The sequence below is a fragment of the Odontesthes bonariensis genome, chromosome 17, assembly GCF_027942865.1.
Source record: "Odontesthes bonariensis isolate fOdoBon6 chromosome 17, fOdoBon6.hap1, whole genome shotgun sequence".
Lineage (NCBI taxonomy): Eukaryota > Metazoa > Chordata > Actinopteri > Atheriniformes > Atherinopsidae > Odontesthes > Odontesthes bonariensis.
The window spans coordinates 35,920,338-35,931,371 of NC_134522.1; the positions used below are offsets into that span (position 1 = coordinate 35,920,338).

The 11,034-nt window shown below is 46.1% G+C and overlaps 1 protein-coding gene across 2 annotated transcripts in view; it reads right to left on the bottom strand.

Moving 5' to 3' along the window:
• jmjd7 (jumonji domain containing 7) overlaps positions 1 to 10,459 on the bottom strand; it is a 28,069-nt gene extending 17,610 nt beyond the window's left edge. For both annotated transcript variants that reach the window (XM_075447787.1, XM_075447786.1), the window contains exons 1-4: positions 10,310 to 10,459; positions 9,942 to 10,095; positions 8,189 to 8,327; positions 5,905 to 6,019 (exon numbers count right to left, since the gene is read on the bottom strand). In XM_075447787.1, coding sequence (XP_075303902.1) covers positions 5,905 to 6,019; positions 8,189 to 8,327; positions 9,942 to 10,095; positions 10,310 to 10,358 — 457 coding nt within the window. In that variant the 5' untranslated portion in view covers positions 10,359 to 10,459. The remainder of the gene's footprint in view (positions 1 to 5,904; positions 6,020 to 8,188; positions 8,328 to 9,941; positions 10,096 to 10,309) is intronic.
• Positions 10,460 to 11,034: the final 575 nt, after the last annotated feature.

Below are 11,034 nucleotides of genomic sequence, written 5' to 3' on the forward strand. Positions count from 1 at the left end.
AGAATGCACCTGCTCATGGAAATGCTACATCTGAATGCAATAGGAATGCTGGAAATCTTGATGCAATGGAAACTTCTCCTATACAACAGGACGATGTACAACCAAGTGACAGCATTTCAAATATCTCAGTTCGATCTAATACTTCAAAACTACCTAACACTTCAACCACCCGTTCAGCACGCATTCAAGCCGAAGCAGAAATGGCTGCACTCATGGCTAAACAGAAATGGTTGCAAGATAAGCATGCATTGGAAGAGGAAGAACAACTGCTCAGGAAAAAGAAGGAAAAGTTGACTTTGGAAATGGATATTGCTAAGTCTTTGGAGTGACTGACTCTTGCCCATCTGATGTGAGCAAAAGTAAATCAAACGGGATGAATTCTTACCTGGAAAGAGAAAGGAAAAAAGTCAATCTTTGTCCATTAAATGTGGAAGCTGAGACGTTTGTCCCAAAACCATCAGTACAACAACAACAATGTCTTACTTCAGCTGGAGACCACATACTGGGTGCTAGGTCCAAAGTGAAACAATCACAGGTCATACCATCTGCTCAACCACCAACTCTGACAGTAAATATGGTACCACAATCCCAAGTCATGTCTACTTACCTGCCTCGAGCCCATCCAAAGCCTCAGTTTAAGGATCACCAAGCTACACCTGGAATGCAAAGTTCTGAGTCTAAACACCTGGCAGCAGTCCTAGAGAAACAGAATGAAATCACATCGATGCTAGTGGAGCAGCAGTACCATTCTTTACTCCCAAAGCGGGATATGCAAACATTTGATGGAGACCCATTGCAATTTCAAACATTCATGAGGTCATTCGAACACAACATTGAGCAAAAGACCTTCAGTGCCAGAGATTGCCTGTACTTCCTCGAGCAATACACCAGAGGGCAGCCTCGAGAGTTGGTGCGAGGCTGTGAGCATATGCCTGAGGTGGAGGGATACGCAAAGGCAAAGTCACTGCTACAGGAGCAGTTTGGTAATCGCATGAAGATAGCTTCTGCCTATATGGGAAAGATACTTGCCTGGCCAGTTATCAAATCTGAAGACGTCAAAGCACTTCAGGCGTACAGCATCTTCTTAAGGCATTGCAATAATGCAATGAGGGGAATTCATTTCAGTTTGGAACTTGATGCACTAAGTAACATGCAAACAGTGATGAAGAAGTTACCCTACAGGCTCAAAGAGAGATGGAGGGAAGTTGCTTGTAATTTACAGGAAATGTCAAAACGCAGAGCTTCCTTTCATGACATTGTTGAGTTTGTGGAGAAGCAAGTTAAAATCGCAAGTGACCCACTGTTCGGAGATCTAATGTCACATGATCCTCCAGGTGGTGCAAAGAGAGACCTGAAACAGTTTAAATTCCAACCTTACTCTGCCAAAGCAAAAGGAAGTAGTTTTGCAACCACCATTGCTCCCATGAATAAAAGCACACAGAACCATAACAAGAAGTCAGTATGTGATGACAAAAATAATGCCTCACCTGTCACAAACAGTTGCTTGTTCTGCGGAGCAGGGCATACCTTGGACCTGTGCTTCTCATTGGAAAGGAAAGCGCACAGTGACAAGATGACATTCTTGAAGGAAACTGGCGTGTGCTATGGATGCTTGTGCATTGGGCACAGAAGTAAAGACTGCACAAAACGTTTGTTCTGTAAGGTGTGCAATTTGAGGCATCCTACATTGTTGCACATCTACTCAAAGCAGTCACAACTTGGTACAGCAAAGGTGAACCAAGGCGGCAAGGGAGACAGTGGAGGGGCCAGTGGCAGTGGTCCAATCTCTGTACAGTCTAGTGGGCTTACTGGGGCCGGAGAGCGTGATTGTACACTTGCCATCTTGCCTGTTCAGGCGAAATCTATAAAAGGGAATGAAGTAGTCACAACATATGCCTTCCTAGATCCAGGGAGTTCTGCTTCATTCTGCACGGAACGTCTCATGAATAGGCTGAACGTCACCGGAAAGAAAACTGGCATCCTCCTCAGGACAATGGGTCAGGAGAAAGTTGTCAGTAGCCACATTGTGACGAACCAGGAGATAGCTGGACTGGACACGGACTGTTTCTGTGCACTGCCAGAGCTCTTCACACAGAAATGTATGCCTGTCCATCAAGGAAACATTCCGAAACAGGAAGATCTTCTGAAATGGACGCATCTGAAGGATGTGAAGCTAACAGAGATTGACTCTGAAGTGGACCTGCTAATTGGAACAAATGTCCCCAGGGCCTTGGAACCTTGGGAGGTCATTCGAGGTGCAGATAGTGGCCCTTACGCAGTGAAGACCATATTGGGATGGACTGTGAATGGTCCACTGAGGGGGGACTGCACTGAGGACTCTACATGTGTTGAACGAGCAGCCACGGTCAGCAGAATTTCCATCGTCACACTTGATGACCTGTGGGAGCAACAGGTAAAGCTTGACTTCCCTGAATGTGCTCAGGATGAGCAGCCAGGCTTATCCATAGAAGACACTCGGTTCATGGAGTCTGTGAAGGAGTCAGTCAAGTTGCTGGATGGGCATTACAGCATTGGCTTGCCCTTGAGAGAGGCAGACACAAAGATGCCCAACAACAGAAATGTGGCAGTGCATTGTGCCTTGAGCCTCAAAAGGAGGTTCGCAAAGGACAGTCTGTTCCACACTCAGTACACAGACTTCATGAGTGACATGATGGCAAAGGGCTATGCTGAGAGAGTGCCCCCAAGAAAAAAGAAAAAGAGAAAAGAAAAACAAAGACTGGATTCTTGGAGAGACCCATCACTAAATTATGTCTTCTTCAGGAAGCAGAGGACTAATTAGCTGTATGGATGACAAATTAAGAGTAACACAACTTCGAGAAAAATGCATTAAAAGATTATTCTCAGGAGTTCTAGATCCAATAATAGTAACTAATAGTGGCTATAATATTGGTTATACGTGTTGTCTCCTACATATTTGGTTAATTGTAATTATGGCCTGAAGCATAATTAGGGGCCGGAATGTAGGAGCCATAATTATTTTCTTTATATTTTTTGTTTTCATTATGGTACACTTTATGGTTATTGGTTCACTTTGATTTGTGTTTGTGTTTTTGTTTATTGGTTATCATTGGACATGGGTGTGACACTGGGCGTGTGTGGTGCGCAATTGGAAGCCTTTAATTAGCCCTACCTGGTACCTGTGCGCGAGGTCAGTTTGGCGTTGGGTGAGTACGGGGGAAGGCTATCCTTTTGTGTACCGCATCGCAATTCTCGCATCGCACTGCTCCTTTGTCTCAACGTTTTTGCTCTATCTTGCAATCGGAAAGGACTATTGGAGTCATATTGGATGATATGGAGAGCAATAAACGAAAGAAACCGGAATGAGTGTGGACATTATATCATTGAGTGCGCGTAAGACAACTGATTTCCCCCTGCTTAGCCCACAGCGGCGCTGAACGAATAGGTGTTGGATTTAGCCGCAATAATGATGTCAGGGAGGGGGCCACACCCATACCGAGCAGCTTATCTCTCAGTATGGGAGGCCGTATGGTGTTGAATGCTCATATTGAAGAGCCTCTGAAGAGGGACTGCTAGTTGACCAGCACAGTCCGTCAGAAACCTTGGACAGACTCCATCTGGGCCTGAAGCCCTCCTTGACTTAAGGGGATAATCCGGCGTAAAATGCACTTTAGATCAATTTACGGGATGTTGGGAGTACATACGTTGAGTTGACATCAAAATCATGTCATTCGGATGTGTTTTGAGAATTTCGATTTGACCGTTTTTAGCCAAAAGTCGTTAGCCTGGAAGTGATGAGGGCATCGAGTATCGCCGCTACAAAACGCTATTTTTATACCTCTTCTACAGCTCCAAACAACATAACACTTACGTGGTAGTGAGTAGAGGGTCCCTAAAGCCAAACCGAAGTGTCCCGAGGTCTTGATGTGGTCGGATATAGAGTCCAGAATTAATTTAATCAAGCCAGTATCTTTCCGGAAATGTTGCTGATGCAGCTGCCGCTACAGACCGTGGTGAAGTTGGTTTGATATTGGATATTCGACAGATATTCACAATAAGGAAATAAGGTGTCTTTTTTTTCAAACCAATATCAAACCAACTTCACCACGGTCTTAAGCGGCAGCTGCAGCAGCAACATTTCCGGAAAGGTACTGGCTTGATTAAATTAAATTCGACCACATGAGGACCTCGGGACACTTCGGTTTGGCTTTAGGGACCCTCTACTCACTACCACGTAAGTATTTATGTTGTTTGGAGCTGTAGAAGAGGTATAAAAATAGCGTTTTGTAGCGGCGATACTCGATGCCCTCATCACTTCCAAGCTAACGACTTTTGGCTAAAAACGGTCAAATCGAAATTCTCAAAACACATCCGAATGACATGATTTTGATGTCAACTCAACGTATGTACTCCCAACATCCCGTAAATTGATCTAAAGTGCATTTTACGCTGGATTATCCCTTTAAGTCTCAACGTCTTCTCAAAGTATGGTTGTATTACAATGAATTGGACTCTAATTGGCTTGAATTGGATTGTATCTTTGAAGTGCCTTGAGATGACATTTGTTGTTATTTGGTGTTATATAAATAAAACTGAATTGAATTGTATTAAAATCAAATTGTCAAGCAGGAATGTTCTGTGACAACCCGGCATGCTTAGCTGTGTCTGAGTTTCTAAGATGTAGAGTATTATACTGACGTTTGTATGGTTTTTATGGTATCTAATAACAGCAGGAAAACTGGTCCAAACTGGGTATATTTACATATAGCCAGTTTAAATGTTGATTATTGCCCAATTTTCCCTTTCTTGAATAAAGAGTGACCTTAGATAGGGACAGAAAATATTTCTCATCCATGTTTTATGATCCTGAGCACACAAGAAATCATTTGTTGACATGTTTTCATCTGTTCCTTCACAGGACATAACAGATGCACAGCAGGGCAGTTTGTGACGCCCAGCAGGACTCAAACCATCACATTCCATTTTCAGGTTTAGTTTGGGCCTCAGTCACATCATTTGGAAATGAGAGTCATTAGCCAAGCAAGCCAGAAGGGAAGCTGCCCAAGTCCAGTCTATTTACCAACACACCGGACTCTAATGAAAGGGTTTTCCTCAGCTGGTCCTCACGTTCTGCTCCAACCTGTTCATGACGCGTTTACCTGAGCCAGGCGAGTTGAAACAGGGAATTATCTAAAACCCAGAGGATCAGAGCTGAGGAAGGAGGCTCCTCTCTGTGCGTTCACAAACACCCTTTATGCTTTTTGAGCAGGATCATGGAACACAACAGCGACCTGTAACAGAACAATGGATCGGTTCGCCCACTTTGGCTCCTTTGTCCCTGTGTCCACTCCTAATGTCCTCCACTCACACCACCAGCCGGAGGGACACCGACTGAAGAGAAGACTCAAGGTAAGGAAACAGGCAGTAACTTGCTCTGATATTTTCCACATATCCTTTGAAGGTTGGGCATTATCATGAACATTAAGTTATCTCAATAAGACTGAATACGTAAAAGAGGTCTTTATGGGCTCTTTGGGGAGATTTCCATGAGAGATTTTAACATTTTTCATCTGTTTCCATCAACAACGGGGCCTGACACTTTTCCTGTGAGAGGGGAAAACTGATGACCTGTTGAAGTCATCATGCAGAGTGAGACCTTGGTGCTCCACACTGAGCCAACATCCGTCCTTCTGATGCCCAGCTGCAGGCCACAGGTCTGGCAGACCAGCCGGTGTGGGGGAGTCTGAGCGGTCAGCCGACTCTCACAAAGCAGCCGATTGTCACAACAACCAGCACATGAAAAAGTCTTTCTTTTTTCAAAATGACTTTCACTGCATTTATGGGACACCAATTCAGAGTTTGGGCCCATGCAGATGCAAAGTTTGACAATTGTCCATCTGAGCATGCACAGTAGTGTGAACTCACCAAGTGCCTTGCTCATCCAGGGGATGTGAGGCTCCAGGTCATCAATGAGCTCTGGCAGCTCATGCAGCAGGTTGGAGCACTGCTTCTGGATGTAGAACACTCCCCGCCTCTGCACCTGAAACAGTCAGTCCAGCATTAAACAGTCAGTCCAGAGTTAAACAGTCAGTCCAGCGTTGAACAGTCAGTCCAGAGTTAAACAGTCAGTCCAGAGTTAAACAGTCAGTCCAGCGTTGAACAGTCAGTCCAGCGTTAAACAGCCAGTCCAGCGTTAAACAGCCAGTCCAGCGTTGAACAGCCAGTCCAGCGTTAAACAGCCAGTCCAGCGTTAAACAGCCAGTCCAGCGTTAAACAGTCAGTCCAGCGTTAAACAGTCATTACAGCGTTAAACAGTAAGTCCAGCGTTAAACAGTCATTACAGCGTTAAACAGTCAGTCCAGCGTTAAACAGTCATTACAGCGTTAAACAGTCAGTCCAGTGTTAAACAGTCATTACAGCGTTAAACAGTCAGTCCAGAGTTAAACAGTCAGTCCAGCGTTAAACAGTCAGTCCAGAGTTAAACAGTCAGTCCAGAGTTAAACAGTCAGTCCAGAGTTAAACAGTCAGTCCAGCGTTAAACAGTCAGTCCAGCGTTAAACAGCCAGTCCAGCGTTAAACAGTCAGTCCAGCGTTAAACAGCCAGTCCAGAGTTAAACAGTCAGTCCAGAGTTAAACAGTCATTACAGCGTTAAACAGCCAGTCCAGCGTTAAACAGCCAGTCCAGAGTTAAACAGTCAGTCCAGAGTTAAACAGTCAGTCCAGCGTTAAACAGCCAGTCCAGCGTTAAACAGTCAGTCCAGCGTTAAACAGCCAGTCCAGCGTTAAACAGTCAGTCCAGCGTTAAACAGCCAGTCCAGCGTTAAACAGTCATCACAGCGTTAAACAGCCAGTCCAGAGTTAACAGTCATTACAGCGTTAAACAGCCAGTCCAGAGTTAAACAGTCATTACAGCGTTAAACAGCCAGTCCAGCGTTAAACAGTCATTACAGCGTTAAACAGCCAGTCCAGCGTTAAACAGCCAGTCCAGAGTTAAACAGTCATTACAGCGTTAAACAGTCAGTCCAGTGTTAAACAGTCATTACAGCGTTAAACAGTCAGTCCAGAGTTAAACAGTCAGTCCAGAGTTAAACAGTCAGTCCAGCGTTAAACAGTCAGTCCAGCGTTAAACAGTCAGTCCAGCGTTAAACAGCCAGTCCAGCGTTAAACAGTCAGTCCAGCGTTAAACAGTCAGTCCAGCGTTAAACAGTCAGTCCAGCGTTAAACAGCCAGTCCAGCGTTAAACAGTCAGTCCAGCGTTAAACAGCCAGTCCAGCGTTAAACAGTCAGTCCAGCGTTAAACAGCCAGTCCAGAGTTAAACAGTCATTACAGCGTTAAACAGCCAGTCCAGCGTTAAACAGTCATTACAGCGTTAAACAGCCAGTCCAGCGTTAAACAGCCAGTCCAGAGTTAAACAGTCATTACAGCGTTAAACAGCCAGTCCAGCGTTAAACAGTCATCACAGCGTTAAACAGCCAGTCCAGCGTTAAACAGTCAGTCCAGCGTTAAACAGTCAGTCCAGCGTTAAACAGTCAGTCCAGCGTTAAACAGTCAGTCCAGCGTTAAACAGTCATCACAGCGTTAAACAGCCAGTCCAGCGTTAAACAGTCAGTCCAGCGTTAAACAGTCAATCCAGAGTTAAACAGTCAGTCCAGAGTTAAACAGTCAGTCCAGAGTTAAACAGTCGGTCCAGAGTTAAACAGTCAATCCAGAGTTAAACAGTCAATCCAGAGTTAAACAGTCAGTCCAGCGTTAAACAGTCAGTCCAGCGTTAAACAGTCAGTCCAGAGTTAAACAGTCAGTCCAGAGTTAAACAGTCAGTCCAGAGTTAAACAGTCATTACAGCGTTAAACAGCCAGTCCAGCGTTAAACAGTCAGTCCAGAGTTAAACAGTCAGTCCAGAGTTAAACAGTCATTACAGCGTTAAACAGCCAGTCCAGCGTTAAACAGTCAGTCCAGCGTTAAACAGTCAGTCCAGAGTTAAACAGTCAGTCCAGAGTTAAACAGTCATTACAGCGTTAAACAGCCAGTCCAGCGTTAAACAGTCAGTCCAGCGTTAAACAGTCAGTCCAGCGTTAAACAGTCATTACAGCGTTAAACAGCCAGTCCAGCGTTAAACAGTCAGTCCAGCGTTAAACAGTCAGTCCAGAGTTAAACAGTCATTACAGCGTTAAACAGCCAGTCCAGTGGCAGTCTCCCACAGAGGCTCACCTTGCCTCCGATGATGTCCAGCACAGAAGAAAAGCTCATCTGGCGTTCTTCAGGCATCACAAAACGATCGCCCACAACAGCGTCAGCATAGCCGTTCGGAGTCACTGCCACACTGATGACCTTTGACCCAATCTTCTCTCTGTGGACAGCAAACCGATTGGTCATTCCGTTTCTGAACAGAAGCTGTAGCAGCAGGAAGAGCAGTCGCCTGCCAATCAGAAGGTCGCTGGTTCGACTCCAGGCTCCTCTGGGCCACATGTGGAAGCGATGTGTCCATCGGACTGAACGATCAGAACAGAAAAAGCACTATGCTGTGTGCTGTATGAGGGACATGTGACATGCAGTGTGGAAGCGCTTTGAGTGGTCAGACGGTTTGTGGAGGGGGGCGTGGTGCATCAGGTGCAGAGGAGAGGTGGGAAGAGCTCAGAGGACAGGGGGAGGGGAGATGATGGGCACATCTGCACATCATCAGCTAATCATTCTCCCCTTTATCAGTAGCGTGCTGGTCCGGGCGGGGGAGAGGAGAGCCAGGAGATGACCTGGCGGAGAGAGGACCGGAGCAAGGAGACAGAGCGTGGAGAAACTACATCCTCGTGAGCCCGAGTGAAAAATAAAAGGTTTACTTGAACCCAGTGGTCTGTCTGTGTATCTGTTGGGAACCCACGGTGGCACAAACCTGCCACACGGTTCATTCACCACATCCTCATACCTTCAGGTATCCATGATAACAGACTCAGAACTGACTCTGCCAGATCATCGCAAGGCTCTGATGCACACTTTTTATACTATTGCACAATTTCTCCAGACATCCACTCATCTACAGACTTTCCTGTGGAACTGCTTATAATTTCCCACAGGGATGAATCAAAAATAATAAAGTTTTTTTTCTTTTCATTTCTGCTTACCTGCAGTGATGTAAAGACATGTGAGGTCAGGTTGAGTCTGGTGCAGTAAGTAAGCCGTAGCTTGGCTTTAATGGCTGGGAATGTGGTGTGTGCATTGCAGAAATGCTGCGTCAGGCAACGTGCGTATCCACATCACCGACCTCTGCTGTAGTGCAACAACTGCTATTAAACACAGCAACGTTTCAGCTCATGACCAGGGCAGCCCATGGTTAATAGGCTCAAAAAGTTGCACTTTTGAACCAGCTGGAACTGCAGAGCAGCAACAGCTGACGTTCTGAAGTGGCGCCGCCCTGCAGACTCAGTCTCAGACTCAGTCTCAGACTCAGATTCAGACTCAGATTCAGACTCAGACTCAGACTCAGTCTCAGACTCAGACTCAGACTCAGACTCAGACTCAGTCTCAGTCTCAGACTCAGACTCAGTCTCAGACTCAGTCTCAGACTCAGTCTCAGTCTCAGACTCAGTCTCAGTCTCAGTCTCAGACTCAGTCTCAGTCTCAGACTCAGTCTCAGTCTCAGACTCAGTCTCAGTCTCAGACTCAGTCTCAGTCTCAGTCTCAGACTCAGTCTCAGTCTCAGTCTCAGACTCAGTCTCAGACTCAGTCTCAGTCTCAGTCTCAGACTCAGTCTCAGTCTCAGACTCAGTCTCAGTCTCAGACTCAGTCTCAGTCTCAGACTCAGTCTCAGTCTCAGTCTCAGACTCAGTCTCAGTCTCAGTCTCAGACTCAGTCTCAGTCTCAGTCTCAGACTCAGTCTCAGTCTCAGACTCAGTCTCAGTCTCAGTCTCAGACTCAGACTCAGTCTCAGTCTCAGACTCAGTCTCAGACTCAGTCTCAGACTCAGACTCACCTGAGGTAGTCCGGGGTCCACCTGGACAGAGCCGGCCAGTGGCCGAAGGCGTTGCGGATGATGCAGGGCTTATTTGGGCCGATCCATTCACGGTAGAACTGCAACGGGTCCGGCAGGTCGTCCAGGTACGGCACTGAGAGGTTTAGATAGAGTTCTGAAAGGTAATGAAACATCAGGCACTGAGAGGTTTAGATACAGTTCTGAAAGGGAATGAAACATCAGGCACTGAGAGGTTTAGATACAGTTCTGAAAGGTAATGAAACATCAGGCACTGAGAGGTTTAGATACAGTTCTGAAAGGGAATGAAACGTCAGTCACCGAAGCAGAGGCTGGTATTAAAGTAGTGAGGGGAGCTGAAGCCTTCTCACCGTGAGCCTCCAGGGAAAACTCAGCCAGCCGCTTCTTCACTGACTCCATTACAGATTTCTGTCTCTGCTCATCTCACATCAGTTACAACTACCAAGTTCACTGCCGACCACGTATTTCTGAACGTTGTGCCACCATGCCTTTTGTTTATCGAATGTGCGCATGCGCAGAGGTAACCTTCTGACGTGTTTGAAGTAACAAGTTCCCTCTGCTGGATGGAGGATGAACTGCAGCTCTGAGCCAACAGCTGTAACACAGTTCTCTTTGAATCTCCTCCGCGGTAACAGATGCAGAACACATCCTCTGCTCTGCGGCAGCTTGTGCTCAGGCTTTCAGTTACACTGTCAGAAGAACAGAGTTGAAAAGAGTTGACAGCTCAAATCAGATTGAAAAGAAAAAACCTCGCACAGCCCAATTGGGGCTTAGGAGTGAGTGTGAGTGTGTGTGGTTGTGTGTCTGGTTTGTCTCTGTGTGGCCCTGTTATGGACTGGCGGCCTGTCCAGGGTGTACCCTGCCTCTCGCCCAATTGACCGCTGGGATAGGCTCCAGCCCCCCCGCGACCTGACTGATGGATTCAGCGGGTATAGAAAATGGATGGATGGATGGAAAAGAGGGGACAACAAACACTGTAACACCATTCAAAGGATACCTGTTGGAACAGGGAAACACGAGTTAATGACCACAATAATGTCACATGTTCATAATATCATTTAAGAAATTAAACGGG